Genomic DNA, 22695 nt, shown 5'->3' on the forward strand with positions numbered 1-22695 from the left:
CCAGTTATATCCAGCCAGGTTCTTCCAGATCCTGTGCTTCTGCTGATTATTTTTTCCCCAGTGATTTTTAAAGGTAGCTAATATAGTTCTACAATGCAAAATTCAAAAGGCACCTACAAGTCACAATGACCTATACTTCTTTCTCTCTGATGGCTGTCTTCAGCCCTTCAGCTCTTCTCCCCTGGATCTCCTACTGTTACCAGTTTCCTGTGTTCATCCGTTAGGTTGTGTCCCTTAGTGCAGAACTCGGATTTGTCCTTGTCAGTCTTCCTCCAGGGCCCTGCAGGTTAGAGTCTTTTGTGTTTGGGGTCTGTCTTCCTTTAGCCCTCACATTGGCCTTTTCTCCCAGAGGAGTGCTGGCTGTAGTGTGATAATCCAACCTTCTATCCAGGGAAACTCCATCAGATCATGACAGCATTCCCAACTCGACAGCAAGTTCCTGGAGAGGAAATGGAATCTGGAGCTCAGGGCCCCTTTGTCATTCTTATTGAGGCTCAGTTTTGGAATCTCTTGTGAAAGGGACTTCATCAGAAGGCTCTTCTAGAGATTGGGATTCTCGGTGATGCAAGGGTGGGTCCTGGGTATCTCTTATTATTTTAAAACTTCAGTGGTGCCCCCTGCTTTGCATCCTGGGTTGAAAGCCACTGCTTAAATGTTTTTGTTCTACAGGTAAGGAAACTGAAGCCCAGAGAGGGGAAGGCAGCTGCGCGTGCAGAGAGAGCCTGCTGTTGTGGGGGAGCTCAGGCTCCCAGTGACCACCATGTCCTTCTCTAATCTACAGTCCAGGTGTGTAAGGGAGACTGACCACATAGAGTAGAGGTCGAGAGAACTGAGGTCAGATTGCCTTGTTCACACCCACATAGAAGCACAGCTGTACACACCCTCAACACAGCCTCATGCAGGCCACCCGGAGGCACTGAATGGACACCTGTCTGCCATACGCACGTGGAGTGTGCCTGTGTTTATAGGCCCATGTAGGAGCATATCACACATACCCAGCACAAACACACATCCACAACCCCTGCTTTTTTCCCTTGTGCTTTCTCTCCGTCTAATAAAGGAGCACATTCCTTTTATCCTCTTTTTCCAGGTAAATGGAAAGAACATTTTTCAGTCTCCCTTTATGACTTCTGCTGGATTCTTGCTCTGGCTCTTCTGCTCTCTGCAGGATTCGGTGCTTTGTGATTCTCTTTAGGCATCTGGCCCTGCTCCTCCCTGTGTGCTGAGGGGGTTGGGGGGGGGGGGTGGGGTCTGCCCTGCCAGGTTCTCAGGCTCTTATCTTGCTCTCAGTGCTTAATCTTGCATGTGTCCAACCTTTTCAGCCACTTGGCTTTTTATCTTGTCCCTGAGGATTCTACTGTGCATCTCCCAGGGGAAGAGACTGTTACTTCATCCCGCTCTGTTCTGCATTTCCCCCGCAGCTTCTGGTCTCATGCCAGGCTGCTGATGGGTGCTCTGTTAATGGAGAAAAAAGGGAGGAGTCTGTGCCCAGTGGTGATTCAGCTCCTTATGCCATTTTCCGCAGAGCTTATCAGCTTGCCCCCACCTGTCCCATGCCTGGGGAAGTTGTTCTTGCTACTTTTAATGTTTTCTCCCTGAAAATCACTCCCACTGCTCCCACCCCTTCCCCTTGGAGCCTCAGAAGCACCCATCCCATTGAAATCTGTTTTCTTTCTCTCTTTCTTTTTCTTTCTTTCTTCTTTCTTTCTTTCTTTCTTTCTTTCTTTCTTTCTTTCTTTCTTTCTTTCTTTCTTTCTTTCTTTCTTTCTTTTCTTGATTTTATTTGTCAGAGAGAGAGTACAAACAGGGGGAGCAGAAAGCAGAGGGAGAAGCAGGCTCCCCACTGAGCAGGGAGCCCGTCCCAGGACCCTGAGATCATGACCTGAGCTGAAGGCAGATGCTTAACCGACTGAGCCACCCAAGCACCCCTGAAATCTGCTTTCTTAAATTATTCTTTTTCCTTTGGCTGCGTCACTACTTTCCTTTGAAGTGTTTGGGGGGCACTTTTGCCAAGCTTATCATCCACCTTGAAATGTCAGCAGGTTCTCCCTTAAGTGCTCAAGATTGGAGGCTCCTTAAAGATCATGTCTCCTCCACGTGACGAGCAGCTCATTGCTTCCTGAGGGACCTGTTCCGCCGTGAACACCCCTGGTTGTCAGTTCTTTCTGCCACTGAGTCAAGAATCAAGGCTGTTTAGAGCTCCCCTGAGAGCTCCTGGTTCCTATCCTGGTTGCCACTTGGCAAATCTGTACCCTCTCTTCCTTGTGACCTCCCAGCCAGACTAGAAGTGTCCTCACCCTGCTCAGTGAGAGGGCACACAGACTTTGGGGTCATACTCAGCTAGGTTCAATGCCGTGTTTCTCCCTCTGCCAGTTGTGGGGCTTTAGGCATGCTCTGTAACTTCATCTGTTTCCTCATTTGTAAAATAAAGTTCCTAATACTTACCTCTTGGGGTCCTTGAGAAAACAGAATAAAACAGCAGAGTTAAGATCTTAACATTAGGCCTTGTACGTAACAGTAACTGTTACTAGTAGTTACGTAGGATTATTATCACCACCAAGCTTAACCGTTTGATCGACCCTGTGCTAGTGAATGGAGAGTGGGGAGAAAGTATGTGAAGTATTGGGCGGTTTCTTAAGGTGTTGTTGGAAGGAAAACACATTCAGGATGAAAGCGAGCAATAAAAGAGGCAGCAAATGGAAAGGCATGTCTGAATACAAGTGCTAAGCTGTTTGGTGCTGGCAACAGATGCTCTATATGGTCAGGATGAAGAGAGCTCAGCCCAGCCAGGGTTGTTCTCACCTTCTCCCTCCTGTCAGTTCTCCTGCGTGTTAAGGAAACCCCAACCTCCATCCAACCCAGATCACTTCCCTGAGCTCCATCCAGACCTATTTTTCAACTCCAATTGGACACTAACCTCTAAGCAGCACACACCACTGTTGCCCTAAACTCACCATCTCCTGCCCAAATCTCCTCCAGGGATGTCCCACCATCTGCCCATTCACCTAGAATGGACAGCCTGTCCCTATCTTTGGCTCTTTCTCTTTTGACCCTATTTCCTCACCAGCCACCTAAACCTATTGCTTACCTCTTAATTGAACTGAAGTTTCCATTTTCTTGCACCTCTCCTCCCTTTACCATAGTCTATGTCTCTGTCACTTCTTTTCTAAATTGCTGCAACACCCTTCAAGCTCTTCTGGTCTTCAGTCTTATTTCCTCCAATCTGTTGTCACAAAGTGATCTTGATGAATTCCTTCATCTCACTTTTCTGCCTAAAACCCTATCCTGGCTCTCCGCTGATCTCAGGATAAAGTGCACAGCCCTCTCCCAGGCACAGAGTGAGGATAACCACGGCTGTAGGGCTCCTCAGTGCCCTGGCTGTCTCCTTTCTCTTCTGCCCTATCACTCACCATGCCCAATGCTTTGCAGTCATGTTAAACCACCTGAGGGTTTCGAAACAAGCCAAACTCTCTCTTATCTCCCGTTTTTGCTATTTCCTGTGTCCAGAACATCTTTCAGATGCTGCTCAGGTGTCGTCTCCTTTGTGACATCTTTTTGGATACCCCTTCCCCAGGCTGGATTAGATGTCCCTCTGGCATGCTCCTGTGCAACATGTCATGCTCTGTGGCGACCATCTATTTGTCCACCTCACCTGCTCGCCTCAGAGTTCCCGTATCGGTAAGAACCCAACCCTGTTTTCATCATGTACCATGTTAGGACCTTAATACATGTAGGATGTGTGAATGATTGGGAATTTGGGATCTGAGTGGGGCATTGAGAGATGGTCTGGAGTCAGATGACCTGGGTTAGAAATCTGGTTCCCTCTCAACCAATCTGTGTGCCTTGGACAAGTGACTTAACCCCTCACTCATCCTTTTAGCTAGCCTTTTAGTATTTGCCATCAGCCAGAGTGATGGGTGCTGGAGACGCAGCCTGAGTCCCTGCCCACCTGGAGCTCTCATTCTAATGTGGTACAAAGACATTTATTGCAGGTGACACTGAATGCCATGACTACAGAAAGGGCTCAGGTAGAGACTAACAACTGCGCTTTGGGGCAGGGCTGTTGGGAAAGCCTCTCTGAGGAGGTGAGGTAGGCTGCATCCTAAAGGCAAAGGAAGTAGCTCTGTGGGGGCGGGGAGAGCATTTAAGTTGGGAAGAACCACAAGTCTGGGCCTGGTACAGGGAAGAAGAGTGTGATTACTGCAGGATCAGTTGTGGCTCAAGGTGAAGGGCGCGGAGGGAGAAAGCAGCTAGAAGTGAAGTGAAGGGTAGTGGGGCCAGACGTGCAGGCCTGATGGGCCATGGGGTGGGCGGCTGGAGGTAGCCGCTGAAGGGCTCTAGCAAGGGAGTGAGGCACTCTGGCTTATGTTTGGGAACAGTGTCTGAGAGGTGGAATGGACAGGAGTCACTGTTGTGACACAGGACAACTCGGTGGCTTCTGCCTTGAGTAATAGGATGGACGCTGTGCCATTATCAAAACTGGGGAGGATCGAGGGAAATCAAGAGTTCTGTTTGAGCCATACTGGGTTTGAGAGGTCTGTGAGTATTCAAGTCATGTAAATGTTTAGAAATGAGAGTTTACAGGCGCCTGGGTGGCTCAGTCGGTTAAGCGTCTGCCTTTGGCTCAGGTCTTGATCCCGGGGTCCTGGGATTGAGTCCTACATCAGGCTCCTTGCTCAGCGGGGAGCCTGCTTCTCTCTCTGCCTGCCGCTCCCCCTGCTTATGCTCTCTCTCTCTCTGACAAATAAATAAATAAAATATTTTTTAAAAATGAGAGTTTAGATTTAGGACAGGGGTGGGGTTGGGAGCGGGGGAGCTCTCTGACCTTGGGTTTCCTCCTTGGTAAAAAAGAAGTATCAGCTGAATTGATTTCCTGGGGCTACTTGAAGGAGTCTGTGGTATAAACCACATGAAGCTATAGCAGCAGCCTGGCTAAAAGAAAATGCTCGTAGATGGTGTTGAGAGAGTCATCCATGCCACAGTCCCTGGACACAGCAGTGGGTGAGGAGGGAAGGAGTTTAAAACATGGATCTGAAGTCTGCTGTCTAGAATCTAAATAATGGATATAGAGGAAAATCTTTTATCTAGGCTGTGCTTAGTGGCTTCCTGCCTAAGAGCACAGTAGGGAAGGGGGTGTGAATTTATTAGTCAACGCTACCTCAGCCAGGTGATCAAGGTTCACAAATCATGTTGAAGGCAGGTACCCTTGCTAGGATGTGCTGGCAAATTCTAGCCAAGGGGCATTCTACAAAATACCTGACCAGTACACCTCAAAACTGTCAAGGTTATCAAAAATAGGGTAAGTCTGAGAAAATGTCATAGCCCAAAGTATTAAATGTAGTGTGGTATCCTGGATGGGATTCTGGAATGCATAAAAGACTTTAGGGAGGGGCACCTGGATGGCTCAGTCGGTTAAGCGTCTGCCTTCAGCTCAGGTCATGATCCCAGGGTCCTGGGATCGAGTCCCACATAGGGCTCCCTGCTCAGCGGGGAGTCTCCTTCTCCCTCTTCCTCTGCAGCTTCCTCTGCTTGTGCTCTCTTCTCTCACTTTTTCTCTCAAATAAATAAAAATCTTAAACAAACAAAAAAAGACTTTAGGGAAAAACTAAGGAATCGGAGTTAAATATGGACTTTAGTTGATAATAATGTATCAATGTTGTTCATTAGTTATTATAAATGTGCCATACTAATGTAACATGTTAACAATAGGAGAAAATGGGGGGGTGGTATACAGCAACTCTTTGTTCCATCTTTGCAACTTTTTTTTTTTAAGATTTTATTTATGTATTTGACAGAGAGAGACACAGCTAGAGAGGGAACACAAGTGGGAGAGGGAGAAGCAGGCTTCCCGCTGAGCAGGGAGCCCGATGCGGGGCTCGATCCCAGGACCCTGGGATCATGACTTGAGCCAAAGGCAGACGCCTAACGACTGAGCCACCGAGGCGCCCCCATCTTTGCAACTTTTCTGTAAATCTAAAACTATTCTAAGATACATGTTTGTTTAAATTAACAATAAAACAATCTGGAGTTGGTATACAAGTTAGAAGTTCTTCCACCTTCTGCACCAAAATGCTACTCTTGGCCTTTAGAGAATGTTTAAGGCAGCCCCATGGGCAGTTCTGCTCTGGTGCAGCCTTGACCCTCAGTGACGGGGCAAGCTGTCTCAACGTGTAAATCTGAGTTGCCTCGTGTTTGGAATTCTGGAAACCATTCCTATCAAACCCTTTCCCTCTTCTTTGGAGTCTGTCTTCTTACTCCAGGGCCTATAGGAACACTCCTTAGGTGTTCCTATAAAGTGCCTGAGTAGTGCATCTGGACTGGGGACTCCACTGCAGCAGTACAAGGCCTCTTCCTTCATTCTGTCGACAGATACTCACTGTGTACCTAGGACGAGCCAAGAAGGATCCTGGGTACCAAGGATAGAGCAGATAAAAAAAATATTCCCATTTTCTTGGAGCTTACATTCCAGTGGGGATAGAGAAACAGATGGATATTAGTGCCAAGGAGTGAGAAGTGCTAATGAGGAAAACTGAAGAAGGGGGAGAGAAAAGGGAGGTGCTATTTGAGACAGGTAGAACAGGGAAAGCTTCTCTTAGGTGACCTTTAAGCCAAGACTTCAATGGGGGAGCAAGCCACACGGACCTCGAGGCAGGGCCAGGATGGGCAGGGGGCCAGCTTGTGCGAAGACCCTGAGGCAGAGCGTGCCTGGTGTGTCTGAGGAATGCAGAGGCCAGTGGGCGAGGGGCAGAGTGAGAGGAGAGATCAAACTACCCTCAGGAGGTCAGATCACCTAGGCCTTGTGAGTTATGATGAGGGTTTTGGATTATAGTCCTAGTGGGATGGGAAGCCATTGGACAGTTTAAATTGGTAATTGACCACGATCTGATTAACATTTTAAAAAGCTCTCTCTGGCTATTGTGTGGAGAACAGACTCCAGGCAGAGAGGTGGAAGCATAATTAAGAGGCTATTAGAACATCCAGACAAGAGATAACAGCAGCAGTGAACGGGGTGGGGCGCTGCTGGGTTCTCCATCTGTCTTGGGAAAGCTGCGGACTGGATGGTGGGTATGAGGGACAGAGGAGTCGGTGGTGCCAAAGGTTTTGGCCTCAGCACGTGAAGAATGGAGGGAGAAGTCTGTGCGCAGGGGAGCATTTCACACTACAGGGCTGAGTGTGGGGAGAGAGAAGGCCAGAGGCTGGAGCCCTGTGTTTTCCAGTGTTCCAAGGCTGGGAAGCTGAAGGTACAGTAAAGGAGGCCAAGAAAGGGCAGTCAGAGAAGTGGAAGGAGAGCAGAGTGCTGTGCACAGGTCAAGTGGAGGTCAAACAAGAAAACTGACCCTTGGATGTGGCACCTCAGGTCACTGGTGACCTTGGTAAGGGAACTTCTGATGGGGCTGTTGAGAAAAAAGCCTGAAGGAGCAGAAGTGGAGGCAGGAAACATGAACAACTCTAGAAGCATTTCACTTTCCAGGGAGCAGAGACGTGGCAGTCAGAGGGGATCTAGAAGCAGGGGATTTGTTTTTGACATGAGAGCTATTACTGCCTGTTGGCATGCAGACGGGAAAGACCTGGTAGAGATGATGGCAGGAGAGAGGGGGCAACTGCAAGAGCGAAGCCCCAGAGCTGGGAAGAGGGGAGGCCCTGGATGTGGAGTCAGATAGAGCAGGCTGGGAGCTTGTGCCTCCTCCTGCCCCTCATCTGCTCCGTCTTCTCATTTCTGAGCTGGACCCGAGTCTACTTGTCCCCCACACCCCTCCAGCTGGGGACTTCCACCACTCCCGGGTACCCCCAGCCCCTGCACTGCCTGAGCCCTCTCCCTCTGCCTCCTGCCCCCAGGCCTCTCATGGAGCTTCCACTCTGCCCCGAGGTAACACTCACATCCTCTCTAGCTCATCTTAAACACAGTTTGACTTCTGGCGTTTCCTCTCCCCAACCAGACTGTACACCTTGTTCGGTAAGTAACGCACAGATTGCATTTCTGGGACACTCTCACAGACCTCACTGGACTTTTCCCCTTGGGAGACAGGCATTATTTCCATGTTCCAGGCTCAGAGAGTTTGGCGTAGGGCCACACTGCTGGGTCCCAGAGCCTCCCTCCCTTAGGTCACTGGGCCACAGGGCTTGGGGAGGCAGTAACAGCCTGCCCTGCTTGGTCATCCACTCCTCTGTGGCTGTGTCCTGCAGGGCAAGGGTGCCAAGCCCCTCGGTCCCCTCCCCTACGCAAGCCCCAACTACTGGGCACTTCTTCACCGGAGGAAGGCTGGTGTGCAGGCCTCTATCCCGGGAGTGTGTGAAGAACCAGGCATCCAGGGAGTAGGGCCTATGACTGTTTTCCATCTAAGTTAAGGGCAGGCAGGAAAGCCAACTCAGTGATGGACCCCAGCTCCCCCCCTCCACCTGGGCCTCAGACTCCACCAGCTTCCAGAAACTATGGCAGGACATCAGCCTAGTAGAGGGAAAGAAGCCAAGTTCTAATCTTTAATCAGAAGAGCAGAAACTGCCCTCGATATGTCACTGTCTTGGGAGGTGGGATTTGGGGATGGTGAGTCCTAGAGAAAAAAAGGGATTTTGGTGTGAGAAGAGTGTTACTTCTGTTTCTGGCCTCTGCTTGCCTCATACTGGGAAAGACACATTCATGCCTATTTCTCTAATTAAGGAAATGAGAATATGCTTCTTTCCAGCCATTTGAGAGGAGTTGATTTTGAGAGGAGTCGGCTGTGGTGTGGAGGTGAGAGGGTCGTACAGATCCTGCGTCACAGTGAGAGGCATAGAAGCCCAAGCCTTGCTAGTTGGTAAGAAATCACCAGTTTATTGAATGAAAAACCCAACATCCACTCAGTCCCTCAAGCCCCACCCCTCTCCGGCCCCAAGAGAGCAGCTCAGCCCAGGAGATGCTCTGGACAGCAGGGCTGAGTGGGGGGTAAGGGCTGGAGGAGTTTGGGGAGGTATGGAGAATGAGAAAAACACTTTTCAAAATGAAGTTCTGTGCAAAAACTTCTAGAAGGGGTGAGAGGGCAACGGTAAAGCTCTGAAGGTGCTGGGGGGGATAGAGGGCTGCGGCTGGGATGGTGGCCCTGCGTGCTCAGCTTCTCCTGAGAAGGCTGACGGTCGAGGCTGAAGAGTTGGCTCAGACCCCCATGGCGAGAGGGAGGGATTGGAGCCTGCTGGACAAACACCCGGCTGGGAAGGTGGGCTCTCTGCCTAGGCGTGAGGAGGGGAAGAACATACTAGGGAGTGGGACACAAATGGACACGGTAGGCGCAGGGAGATGTAGGGTCACAGACAATATGCCGGTGGGGTCTGCCTCCCATCCGTCCCAGTCCGGAGTTCAGGAAGAGGCAGCGCTGGGGTGGAGGGGGTGGGAGGCAGAGGGGGGAGAGTCATCAACAAGGGGGAAGCCACAAGACAGGGGCTGGTACCCAAGCAAGTCACATGGAACCACCAAGAGACTGGCTGTGCAGAGAACCAAAGAAACACCCAAGGGTGCTCGTGACATCTGGGGGGAACCTGGGGGTAAGTGAGGAGGTCGTGCATGGGGGAGACCGGGAAGGCCCCTCCACCCCAGAAAAACATGGCATCACCATAGAAATGCTGTCCTGGTGGTGAGGGAGGGGTGGGGCTGCCCCTGTGACTGTGGGGGGGAGGGGGGCCCTTGGGCTCAGGGTACCCCTCCTACCCCCCACTGGGAGAACCTACAGCATGGGAAGTGGCCCTGGGCCCCACTTGATGGGGGCAGGTTGGGCAGCTGGCAGAGATGGGGAGGGCTGGACTCCCTGCTGTGGGCCAGGATTCCAGGTTTCCTATTTCCAGGAAGGAGCTGGTGCCACGTGGGGAGATTGGAAGTCGGTGAGGGAAGGCCCAGAGGACTCAATTCCAGGGATGGGCACCAGAAGGCAAAATCGACATGCCTTGGGCCTGGAGCAGGAGGGAGAGGACTGAGCAGGAGGGAGGGGAGCAGTGTCCCCACTGGCAGTGTCCTTCAGGACTGGGCAAGAGAGATGCAGGCCCCCAGGCCAGGAAAGGGGATGCTGGGCCCAGGCCTGCTGGCCTCCCCCTGCCCGCAGGCGGTGAGGCTGGTGGCAGTGCCAGGAGGGAGAGTGGCCAGGAGATAGTGCCCTCAGGTGGCCTTGCTGCCACTGAATAGTCCCACTGGAAAGTGCTTGACATGGGTGGGCCACTGGGCCGCCAGCTGGAAGAACTTGATGTCACTCCACTCGACTCCGTCGATGGACACTGGGGTGACAGGGGAAGGAGGGGTTGACCAGGGCTGCTAAGGCCACCTCCCCAGGGTCCCTTGGGGAGGACCATCGCCTCCCTCCCCCCAGAGTCCCCTGCCCCTTTTCTTCCCGCCCTGCCCAGCACCCCTCCTCCCGTGTCTCCCCATACCTCTCAGCATGGTCTGCTGCTGCTTGGCAGAGCAGATGAGGCGGCTGATGCCCTCGATGACCTGGCTCTTGGAATCTACCTCCTTTTCTCGAGGTTTCTTGCTCAGGAAGATGGTGGGAACTGGAAAGCAAGCAGAACCACCTCTGTCACAGCCCTTGGAAAAGCAGCTACCCCTCTCCTCTCTCTCATCCCCACTGGCCCCTCTTCCTGTGGGAAGGGGAGGTGATTTGCAGACAGCCATCTCCCCTGCTCCCTAGCTCTGGGGATGCAGGAAGCGCATACCAGGATCTTTCTTCTGCCCCTTCCCCTCACAGGCCTCTCCCTAAACCTCGATATCTTTAACTGTGTAATGAGGACCCGGAGCCGGCCGGTTAGTCTCTGAGGTCCCTTCCAGCTTGAACGTTCTAGGTAGCCTGTGGGGCAAGGCGCCTGTGCCCTTGGGCTCTCCTTCCTGCACACTCGCACCCACATAGGGCCGAGTTGGCCTTGGCCAGGAGGGCCTCACTCACAGGAGTGTTTGCAACGTCTCTGGCCCAGGGATGTTGGGGCAGCAAGGAGAACACTGCGGAGCTGGCAGGCCGGCCCCGGGCAGGTCTCTGAGGTGCGCCTGTTGTTTTGGCTTCAGGCCTGCCACAGCCCCCTGCCTGCCCCCAAGAGGAACTCTATGGAGCAGAGGCATGAACAGAAAGAGGCCCAGCTGCTCTGGGAGTGCTCTGAGCGGGGGAGGGTCCAGCAGCTAAAGAAAGCCCCTAGCTGACAGCTGGTTGATGGGTGGGGCTGTGAGGGCCCCTTGAGTCACCTGGCACAAGCCTTGCGATGGCAGGTGCACAGCCAGATCGGCAGAACAGACAGCAGCAAGCTCTGCCCTGGGGCTGGCCTGGCTGGGGGATTCCTGTCCTACTCTCTTGGAACACAGGACCCGGGGCCACCCCCAACTCTACCTCTAGTGCCTTAAGCCACCTCTCTTATCCAAAATGGGCTGTATTCCTCTTCTTCTTCTTCTTTTTTAAAGATTTTATTTATTTATTTGCGAGAGAGAGAGCATGAGCGGAGAGAGGGAGAAGCAGACTCCCTGCTGAGCAGGGAGCGTGATGCGGGGCTCCATCCCAAGACCCGAGATCGTGACCTGAGCTAAAGGCAGACGCTTAACCCACTGAACCACCCAGGTGCCCCTACTCCTCTTAATTCTTAAACAGCTCTGCCCTTTTGCTCGTGTGGGCTTGAGTAACTTCCAGGACCGGGTGCAAATGCTCTGCTTCGTGGGGACACAGCAATGTCCTCCTCTGTCACATGGTCTACCCCGGAGGGCAGTGGCTTCATTATGGCAGCACTCGCAGCCCCAGCCCCCAAGGTGCTGATGTTCAGCAGGCAGGGCCTGATGACTCACTGGGGACATCTGTTTCCTTGGTTACAGAAGGACTGGCCTCGTCTCACAAGGTGAGCTAGGACCCTTGCAGAACCCCGGGCTGGACCACATGATACATGTGCTGCTCTGCCCTCATCCAAAGGTCTCCCAGAGCAGATTCTGTCCCAGACCCTGAGAGGAGACGGTGAACCCTAGTGGCCCCGAAAGTCCCTGGCCTCAGAGGTCACCTACCTTTCTTGTTCTTCTCTTTGGTGACCACAGTCATTGCCATGGTGCCGGAGAGCTGGGCCTCCCCACCATGGGGCAGGCGGGAAACCTGCACTGAGCGGAAGACACTCCTGAGGGTGTTCTTGGAGCTGGCATCCCTCTTGTCACCTTCCCTCCTCCGCTCGCCAGGGTGGCCCAGCCAGTAGTCCACCTGGAGGCCAATCACGTCCCCATATGGGCTGTTGGGGCTCCTGAGGAAGGGGAACAGTAACGGAGAGTAGGCTCTGCCCTCAGTTCCCAACTACATGGCCAGACTGGGGGGCCTGGAAGGGACCGCCAGGCTCTGGGACGGGTGAGGGGAGGTGGCAGGCTAAGTGGTTCCGAGTTCCCTCCAGGCTCACGGAATTGGTTTGTGTGGGAAGGGAGAGACAGGCTGATTGGAAGACAAAGCCAAGAGGGGGTAAAGAGCTGAGGCACTGTGAGGGAACCGGATACAAAGTCCCAGGGGGATGAGGGGAGCAGAGAGGAAGGAGGCTTTATGAAGAAAGTGTGCACACATACATGTGCACACTCATATGCACACATGTGCACGCACACACCCAGCAAGCAGAGCCCAGGCAAACCGAGCGAAGGGCTGGAGAGATTAAGTAGGGCAGAGGCGCAAGCACCTCGGCCGGCTCCACAGCAGCCCCAGGAGGGAGAGCTGATGGCTGCGGACCTGCAGCTTTCTCTTATTTATGGCACTTCTAGCTCAGGGATAATTTTAGCTCCAAGGGGGAAAAGGGCTGATGTTTTCTTGAAAGGAGGCGCCAGACACAATAGGCAGACAGACTACAAAAGTCATCTGACATTTCTCTTTCTGCCTGGTTCCAGTGGTTCCATGAAAAAACAGCTTAAATGGGATGGGAAAGGAGGTCAAGGTAAGGGCTGGTCCCCAAGCCCTCTGGGAAGTCTGGAACCATGCAGCATTACCAGCTGTATGGGATTTCCTCCTTTCCTGAACTGTCCCTTCTGTAAATCAGTAGAGACCATGAAGGGAAGTGAAAAGGGGAGGAGGGGAGGAGAGGGTGAGGGAGGATAAGGGTTGGGATCTGAGGTGCAGTGGAGGCTTCTTGCCATCTGAGAACATTCATGTTCTGCAGGGACCATGATGACCCTGTCATTGGTGTTTCTGGAAAAACCACCGGCCAGTGCCTACCCTCTCTGCTGCTGAGGACCTTCCCCAGAAGAAACAGAACGAGGCAAGGCAGAGAAAAGGGAAATAGGGAGGAAGAAGGAGCAGAGGCCCATTTGTGTTCCTGACCCATATCTGTACTTTGCTCACCTCCCGGCCGCTCCCTCGGGCCCCCTCTGGGAGCACCTGCTCCACCCTCCCTGTCAGCAACTCCTGCTCAGGCCTGGCAGGAGAGCTGCCTCCTGAGAGGCCACCCGGACCACCCGGTCTCAACTCTGGATACTTGAGCCCCTAAAGCAATTCTTTCCCCTTTTAGAACCATCCCTCTGTTAATTTTTCATAGTGCTTACTGCAACCTACACAGTTTGAATTTTCTGCTGCTCTGGCGTTGCCGGGCCCAGGAGCCTGAGCTCCGGGACTGGGATGAGCCTTTCTTACTTGCTGCTACAGCTGCAGCGCCGCAAATGGCCCCTGTGCTGACAGACAGACAGACAGACAGACGGCATGCATGAAAGGCGGCAGCAGCCTCCTTGTGCCGGGCGCCAACAACACACGCTCTTACTGAAGCCTCACAAGACTCTGGTGTGGCTATTTCACTCTACCTCCGGAGTCGGAAATGACGCTTCGTAACTTGTCCAAGTGACAAAGGTTCTTTGCTGGACTAAACTTTAGAAACTTTAGTTTGGCTCCTAAACCTTTACATAGGCCCATTTGTGTACTTCCTTGTAAAAGCCATTTTTAGCAAGAATCCTGCTAAGACAGTCAGCAAGAACCCCCACCCTCCCTATCTGATCACCTGGTCAGGCTCCTCATCCCCCGCCACCCTCCAGGAGATGCCTGACACCCTGACTTGTCTCAGCAAGAATCCTGTTAGGACTGCTTAGAACCCCCCTTACCCCTGACGTTTCCTCTTAGTAATCTTCCATCCATACCCGCTCCCAGGGTAGAAATCCCCACTTGTTCAGGCTGTGTTTGGAATTGAGCCACCCAACCTGCAAAATACATGGCAGTGCTCCCTACACCTACCTCGATGGTCATGCCCTGATGTGGTCTCCCTTACTGTGCCTTTTTTTTAAGATTTTATTTATTTATTCGGGGGGAGGGGGATGTGCAAGCAGGGGGAGGTGCATCAAGAGAGGAAGAAAGAGAATCCCAAGCTGACTCTGTGCTAAGTGTGGATCCCAACATGGGGCTCGATCCCATGACCCTGAGATCATGACCTGAGCTGAAATCAAGAGTCAGACGCTTAACCGACTGAGTCACCCAGCCGCTCCTCCCTCACTGTGCTTTAACAAGTGTCACTGAGTAATTCATTCTTGAACACAAGCTAATATAGCGGACCTAACACAGAACCATGACTCAAACCCAGGTGTGCGGGACTCCCATGGCCACACTCCACCAAGCTGGGCAGTGCCCCAGCAAGACCCCTGCACAGCCCTTTACAGGCTGCAAAGGGCTTCTCTGCCCTTTGTCTCATTCAATGCTTTTACCCCGGGAGACAGATGGGGAAGAAAGTATCCTGCATTGTACAGAGTGGTTCCACTTGCCTGGCTAGTGACCGAAGTCTCTGAATTCACTCCAGAGTTCTTGCCACTATCCTGCCTTCTACACTCAGTATGCCATCATTGTTATGCAATGCTGCACACAGGTCGGGGGTGGGGAAGTCATTCAGGTTCCTGGGCCCTGATGGAGGGGTTTGGCAGGAGAGGAATGGGCAAGAGCCCCTTACCCCACAACGGCGAGGGCACTGCTCATGGATGGGGACGAAGGAGGGGTGGCTGTGGTATCTCGGCTCAGGCCTGAGCTGGAAGGCGGTGATGTGGAGGGCACTGTGAGGCTGACCACAGGTGAGTCATCCCCATCGCCTGTCAGGGGGACAAACACAGTTGGCCAGAGGAAGCCACCCCTGACCAGTTGGTGACAAGGGGTCGAGGGCCCTTCTGTCTCAGTTGCTGCTAAGCCTTAGACACCTCCCCACTGCCCCCTGCCACCGCTTCACCTGGGAAGTGAGGATGCCCAAACTCTTACTTAACCTTAGGACACCCAAAGTCTTCACCTTCTGGCCTGATGGACTAGAGAGGAGGCCGAGAAGGCATCACCTCACTTCCCAGGAGCACAAGGGCCCCAGGCTCACCTGCAGTGGAAGGAGAGTCTTCAACCAGACCCACCTTCACCACCTGGGAGAAAGAAGAGATGTTGCATTAGGTCCTCTCACTATAAAGCTGGACACATTTTGATCCAGTTGGAAGCAGGTGATTAGACACAACAGCCATTACTATATATTATTTGATCAGAGGCTTTAAAAAATCTTTGCAAATCCAGAGTAGCCCAGATCTGATCTTTAAGATATGTAAAAAAGCCCAGTTCCAAACAATGAGGTGGGGGCACATGAGACCTCATGGCTCATCTCTGGGAAGGGCAAAGCCACCTTGAAGGCAGGACCCATTTCAGTATTCTGATCGCGTTTCTTCTAAGACCACATGGGTAGGAGACCATCTTCCCACGTTAGAGAAGTGACGAGACACTGTGAGAAAGCTTGGTAAGGCAGCGTGTTGCAGGGGAGAGCTCTCTGAATTCCTGCCTGTGTGAAACCAAGCAAGGGAACATGCTCATGTGCTGATACCAGCTTCCTCCTTTCCAGACTTGCTGGAATCTTGGAGAATATGGATAAGACGGTGATCCCAGGCACCTCGCTCCTTCCCTACCTCAACGCAGTGTACTGATTTCAGCTTCCCCCAAAATTTTAGATTTCTCATAGAGAATTCTGGGAAGGAGAGAGGGGGCCCTCCAGCAGCCAGCAAAGGCATAGCTAGAAACAGACTATTTGAATGTCACAACTGTGGCTTGAAGTGACAGGTGAATCCTGGTGAAGTAGCAGGCCCAGGGCCTGGCACCTGGCAGAGGTGCTAGGGGGTGCTGTGAGGTCATGGAAACTGGACCCCAGGGACTGACGGGGAGTAGAGATCACATGCAGATGGTCCCCTCAAGGGCTGCTCAGAACACAGTGCTGCTATTCACTGAAGTTTGCCCCAAATTCTCTATGCATCCTTATTTTAGTTCCCAGAAAGTAACACACTGACACTCTCAACTTTCTGGATACAATTCCCCTTGCTCCCCTGGCATTGTATGAGGCTGCCAGTTCCTTTGTTTGTTTCAATTTTAAATTATTTTTATATTTCTCTGTTGTCTGTGAGGCTAGAGTGGGCAGCAACCCACAGCTCCATGAAGATGCAAATCAAGTCATCAGCCTGGGCTATAGGCCATGGTCTAGAGCCTCCAACATGGCTATGGGAGTAGCCCCAGTGGCTAACAGGGACTGAGTGGACCGTTCAGACAGGAGGCTTCAGCAAGAAACAAGAAGGGGCAACCGAATTTCTCCAGGCTCAGGCATCTCCCACGATCACTCAAGACATCCAGAACCTGGGTTGAGCATAGAATAGGCCCTTTGTCTGCATATGCCTCCTACCCACAGCTAGGAGATTACAGGAAAAAATACAAGCTGATTTGGAAGAGAAATTCGATTGTCTCATACATGGAAATCTGAAACTTCAGCCATGCTTTTGTGGTGTGCTTTGGCCCCACAGGGTGTCAGCTCTGTCACCTCTGGAGTCCCTCTCTTGGTTGGCCTCTGCCTTATGGCCCAGCTACTGCCAAATGAAAAGCCACCACCTGACATCAGAGCTATCCAAGAGGTTTCCCTTTTATTTCCCAAATCAACTCATCTAGAGATTCTCCTTTGACTAAATAGGAGGGGAAAGGAGGGACCTTCGTTTCAATGGTACATCTGACCCTGAAGACAGAAATACCTACTTCTTGGACTTCTCTTCAGAATATCATCTATCATTATTTCATTTCTGAGGCAGCTTTCTTTTCCCTGGAGCCTGTAGAAGCAATGCTCTGCACATTACTCCCTAGGCCGAGGCACCAGGTTCAGGGCTTGGTGTAATAAATATGAGATACCAGTGATGATCTGGGGATAGCCCATGATTCAGGAAAGGAGGACACTGAAAGGAACAGCTCAGTGCATATCCCAGCCCAGTGTTTCTTGACCTGGGCACTGCTGACATTGGGGCCAGATTAATCTGTTGTAGGTGCTGTCCTGTGCACTGTAGGAAGTTTAGCAGCATCCCTGGTCTCTAACCACTAGGTGCCAGTAGAACCCCAACTTCAGCTGTGACAACCAAAAATGTCTGCAGATATTGCCAGATGTCCCCTGGGGGCAAAACCGCTTCTGGATGAGAACCACTGTCTAGATGAATCGTGTGTGTGTGTGTGCGCGCGTGTGCGCGCGCGTGTGCGCACACAAGGGTGGGGAGGGACAGGAAGGCCAGGAGAATGGGTCGGGTACAGAGGAGTGGGGAGCCAGTACTCACACCAATGAAGGGGATAAACTTCTGATAGGAATCTTCATCAGGGCTGTTGGGAGAGAAAGGAAAGCCTTACAGTTAGTGGGTGATACCACATGGAGAGCTGTGGATACAAGCTTTTCATATTTTATTGTGGTGTCAAGGGAGTCCAGACACTACATGATACTTTCCATCACGTCTCAGGATGGCATGAGGAGCCACAGATGGAGGCAAAAGACCCGACTCTGCATGCTACACCGTGCGTGAATGTCAGCCCCTAGGATGGATTTCTCTCATACTACGGGGAAATCCATTTGGGTGGGGAGGCCCAGGACAAGGAGGAGAATGCCTGGATGGGAGACAGTAAAAACTCTGTCTCTTTCTGTCCCTCATATTCTCTTGGGTGCCTACAAAGGGAAATGGGTGGGGAGAGGGAAAATATGGAAAAGCAAAGAAAACTCAAGATTTATCTAGCCCACCCAACCTATTTCCAAGAAATCCCTTGAAGTCACACTTACAACTTATGTCTGCAGGTCAGCATGGCTTCAGCCACGGGGAGCTGGTGTGTCACACCTGCCCCATTGACATACTGCATGACTCGCCCTACCACATCCAGTTGCTCTGCAGAAAAGACAAAAGACAAAAAAACTACCAACTTATTTCAGCAGGTAAACCTGAGAACCCTCTTAAAGAGATCCTCTTTCTTGAGACTGATCAGAAGACCCTAGGAGTTGCAGTAGACAAAGGGTTCTAAAGATCCTTTGGTTTTGAATATAAGAAATGATGAACCAAAGAGCTATTCTCTCCCTTCCAATCTCGGCAGTTCCTCAGAGTTCTGCTCTTTCCTAGGCTGATCATGCTCCTACATCACATCTGTTTTGCTCAAACCAATCTCGTAATCTAGAGGAACCCCTTGACTCCACCAATCTCTGCCCATCACTTCCTTCAAAATCTGATGATGCATTTACTACTCCTCAGCATTGCAGAGCTCAAGTTCACTCTAAGCCCTGCCACTTTTACTCTGTATTTCAGAGAAAAGACATGGTCGGCACAGTGTTATTCCCTTATCAACAGATTTCTTAGTAACTATTCTCAGTTTCTTATATTTGAGTTCTAAAACTAGAAATGTCCTCCTTCCCACCTCCTCATGACCCTCCTCATTTCTAGAGCAAACAGCACAGACTAAAAATATCCAGAGTGAAGAAGGGCTATACATAATGGGCCTCCTCCTAATAAATACTGAAAAACTAAACATGCAAAGGGATTGGGAGTGGTAGAGCCATAGGGAAGAAAAGAAGTATGCTCTTCTGGCCTTCTCCTCTGGCCAAGACTGGCTCTCCATGAACCAGGTGGCATCTTGCCTCAATCCCTTGCAAAGGGCCATTACCTGACACAGGGGGTTCCGAGCGACCGAAGAGATCTCTCCAGCCAGAATCAAGGAAGGTACTGCTGTATCTACTGTCGACTGAGCCCAAGTATTTGGCCACAGGATGAGAACCTGGTAGATGGAAACCAGAGAAGGTGAACTGGTTAAGGCCTGGCCTTTGGTCCTCCTAACTGTCCCTTCCTAGGGCCCAGCCCCAACATGCTGCTTCAGGAATGAAATTTGCCCCATCTTTACCGAGGGGAATGATGAGAAAGCGCATGTAGCCAAGCCAGTCTGAGGTCTTGCTGGCCAGCGACTTGACAAAGAACCGGAGGATGGAGCTCAGGTAACTCTGGCCTCCCACTGCTGCCACCTTCACCGGCCTTGGCATGGAGGAGTTGCAGTTGCAGCTGGGGAGCAAGGGAAGAGTCACAACCACATCTGGGAGGTTCTCCAGCATCCTGCTCAGAGGAAGGCCCCAAGCTTTGACTTGACTTGATCTCAACAACCCACAGGGGAAAAATAAGCCAATAAATAAAATAATACACAGAGAGGCAATAAACTACAGTGCTTTTACAACTAGGAGAGAAATCCAGGATCAAACTGGGCAGGTAATTGTCTGGAAGGAAGAAAAAAATGAGCTTAGGCTAATGGGAGGCAATATGGCAGTACTGCCAGGGGTCAGCAGTGGGCATGAGCTCAGATGCCCAGAAGGCCTGAAGTCCTCGTTCCCATTGGCAGGGATGCCCGGCCCCTCTACGGAGGTCCTGAGGAGGGCAAGCCCTGACTCTGGATGCCATGCAGCACGGCAGTTAGAGGGGTGAGAGTAAAAGGCCTTTGTAAAACCCTGGTTCTCTCTCCCTGGTCTTCTTCATCATGGGGTTAAGAAGATGTGGCAGGTCAAGGAGAATCCAGGTGGGGAGGCAGGGAGAGCAGGAAAATGACATTTTCATGCCCTGACCTCAGGGGCCAGCAGGGACATCAGAGCATCATGGCCTGCCATGGCCCAACCACACAGCAACCGAGGATTTTTGGTCTGATGAGGCCAGACAGTCCCGTCACTGCTTAGAAGTCAGGGTGGGAGGATGAGGTCAGAGGGAACCCTAAAGGGCAGGAGATAAGTAGAGCCCTTACTAGCGCTGGATACGGGTGAGCAGGGCGGACAGCACGGCCTGGACCTCTACGGTGGAGCAGGTACACACGACAGGCTTCCGTTGGTCCTGGAGTAGCTCTGCCACATACTGGGGGACAGGGATGGAAAGGGCAGGGACACAGATGAGGCCACGCAGCAGCGACACAGCTCCCCCATAGGCACCAAGAGAGCAAGGCCCGGCTAGAGTTGCAGGGCCCCATCCTCTGTCCTTGAGACCAAAGTTGGGCAAAGAAGGTCAGGGTTCTGGCTGCCAGTGAAGAGAAGGTAGGGCTAGACCCTATGCAGACATGCTAACCAGGAAACGTGGGAAGGCTAAGGAATCTTTAGATTCTGATGCTGTCTCTGTAGGATATGTTCCAGGTGGCAGGGATGCTAGGAAAGAGGGATTCTGGCACCAGGATCTAACTGGTGGACAGCAGTGACTGGGAGCCAGAGGGGATTGGCTCTGCCTCTTCTAATTGCCTTCAGGGGAACTAGGGGACACCTCTGGCATTTTATAGCACTCTGTACCTCTCAAGATACCTTTATTCTGTTATGCTGACAGAAAAACCACACATAACCACCCTGGAAGGAAGGTAAGATCAGTTGCTTTTCTAGAGATGAGGAAACAGATACAGAAAGTTAGTGATGTGAGGTCCCACAAGCCAGAAAGTGACAGAAGTGGGACAGGAGCCCAGAGCTACGGGCTGAGTTCAGGGAAGAGGGGCCTGAGACATGGGGATCATTTTCCTATTTCTCCATGTCCTGACTCTTGCTACCCAGAACCTCTCCCCCTCAGCCCCGCCATCTTTAATGCTTTACCTGGCCCTGCCAGTCAGCAGTGTTGACAAGGATGACATTTTCTGGGAGGGCTGCATCTGATACCAGGATCTGATTCAGTTGGTCATATACCACCTTTCTTGGAATCTGCAGGGACAGAAGGGCCTGTCAGGCAGTTCCCAGGGAGCTTGAGGGTAGGGCAGGGTGCACTAGGGTAGAGAATCTCTGGAGCAGGGGTATTCAGAGAAAACAGGTACTAGGAATTTCTGGAGGAGACCCAGTATCCCACTGCTAGAGCAAAATGGAAAGGAGGAGGATAAAGAGTAAGCAGAGTCCTTAAAGAACACACACTCAGACACCAGGAACAAAGCCATAGCAGTTGTCCTGACAGAGGGAGGGTAGATGAAGCTAGAAACGCAGTTAGCATCCCTGAAGGGTAATGATACAGCATGAAGTACCAGGAGAGGAGGAGGGAGGTTAACAGTTAGCAGGTGCTCACAGAAATGAAAATGAGGGCAGTGGGGAGAGAAGCAAGGAGAGCAGTGGTGAGAGCTATGTGGGGAGCCCCACTGTCACAGGGAACAAAAGGTACTTCAGGAACAGTGATTAGCAAGAAGGACGACACCTCGCCCCAGGCACAGGCTATTCTGGTCTCCAGCTCATTTTCAGCTGCATAATAGCATCAAACTCAGGAAGCCACATTGGCACAAACCTTCCTCTTGATGATATTTATTAGGGAAATGAACAGGCTTGCTGTTCTCTAGAGGAAGGGTAGTTGTGTGAGCTGTCAGTTTAGAAAGGTTCCTTCCCCAAGCTCCCCATACCACTGGCCTTCAGAAAAAGGACATAATTCCTGAGGTCCGGTTTCTTCTGCTTCTATTCCAGCCTACTCTTAGGTCTTTCAATCAAAATATTTTAATATTGTTGACTTGCCAGCTTGAAATCACTATCGCCGGCCCATAGTAGTACTGAAGGTATGAGCCCAGGTGGGAGACGTCCGGTGAGATTTTGATGGTTACTGTCCTCTAGAAGAACGGATTCACCACACAACCTCCAGACTGATGTCTGACAGGGGCAGAGGAGGCAGAACAAACAAGGTGTGGAAATGCCACTTGGGGCTGATGCAGGCTGCAGCGATGCTGGTGTTTCCTGCTCCCTCCTCTGCTCCCTGAAGATCAGCACCAAAGCCAACCCCACGCTAGTAGTAAGTAACACATGGTGGACTTCTCTGATATAGATCTGTCTTCAAGACTTTTATTCATGGCATTTCAAAATATCCCTCCTTTTCTCTCTACTTAACCACCCAAGGAAGATGACAAAACAGAAACCAAGGTCGAAGGAGGCTGAGAGGGTCCCAGCCTTGAGGGGCCATGGGGTACCTGTGTGCTGTGGCCCAAGTCGGGGGACCGCTCGCTGTCAGAGCTGTTGGTTCTCTCACTCAGGGGCTTGGAGAGCTGCCGCTCCTTCAGGGGTGTGCTCCTCTTCTGCCGGGGTGTGTGCACCCCATCCATTTTGCTGCCAGAGATGTGGAAAGGAGGTAGTTAAGTAGCCCCTGTGATCCCAAGGCCATGGCTAGTTCCACTCTCCCCTAGGTCATGAGCCTCTGCTAAGTATGGTCACAGCCTCATACTATCTACTTGGTTTTTTAAATTCTACCCCATGTTTTAGGATTTTCTTCCAATCTTGAGTACCTGGGGGAAGCAGAACCTTGGAGATCTGTTTTGCTGGACTTCATGGGAGTTTTGACCTTCTCTGGCACAACCAGACTCGTGCTCACATCTCCAAACATGTCCTGGTCAGTGATTTCCTGCCACGGAGGAAAGGAAACAGCAAGGGTTACTTCCCTGTCAGTAAGCACCTGGGGGCCTAATGGGTCCTGCCAGGGCCCATCACCATCACAGGGAGAGTCAATCACTCGCTCTTTTTTCCTTGGAAGCA

At 51.7% G+C, this 22695-nt stretch overlaps 1 protein-coding gene across 2 annotated transcripts in view; it reads right to left on the minus strand.

Moving 5' to 3' along the window:
• Positions 1 to 8786: 8786 nt before the first annotated feature.
• The window catches only part of PACS1 (phosphofurin acidic cluster sorting protein 1), a 144116-nt gene continuing 130207 nt past the window's right edge, over positions 8787 to 22695 (minus strand). For both annotated transcript variants that reach the window (XM_045893233.3, XM_064576150.1), the window contains 13 exons: positions 22449 to 22564; positions 22137 to 22272; positions 20800 to 20904; positions 19980 to 20086; positions 19101 to 19255; positions 18867 to 18977; positions 17998 to 18100; positions 17507 to 17549; positions 15268 to 15310; positions 14863 to 14998; positions 11984 to 12210; positions 10387 to 10506; positions 8787 to 10233 (listed from right to left, as the gene is read on the minus strand). In XM_045893233.3, the coding sequence (XP_045749189.1) occupies positions 10118 to 10233; positions 10387 to 10506; positions 11984 to 12210; positions 14863 to 14998; positions 15268 to 15310; positions 17507 to 17549; positions 17998 to 18100; positions 18867 to 18977; positions 19101 to 19255; positions 19980 to 20086; positions 20800 to 20904; positions 22137 to 22272; positions 22449 to 22564 (1518 nt within the window). In that variant the 3' untranslated portion in view covers positions 8787 to 10117. The remainder of the gene's footprint in view (positions 10234 to 10386; positions 10507 to 11983; positions 12211 to 14862; positions 14999 to 15267; positions 15311 to 17506; positions 17550 to 17997; positions 18101 to 18866; positions 18978 to 19100; positions 19256 to 19979; positions 20087 to 20799; positions 20905 to 22136; positions 22273 to 22448; positions 22565 to 22695) is intronic.

The sequence above is a fragment of the Mirounga angustirostris genome, unplaced genomic scaffold (assembly GCF_029215605.1).
Source record: "Mirounga angustirostris isolate CCGP_5_RB_7025 unplaced genomic scaffold, mMirAng1.0.hap1 SCAF_13, whole genome shotgun sequence".
NCBI lineage: Eukaryota > Metazoa > Chordata > Mammalia > Carnivora > Phocidae > Mirounga > Mirounga angustirostris.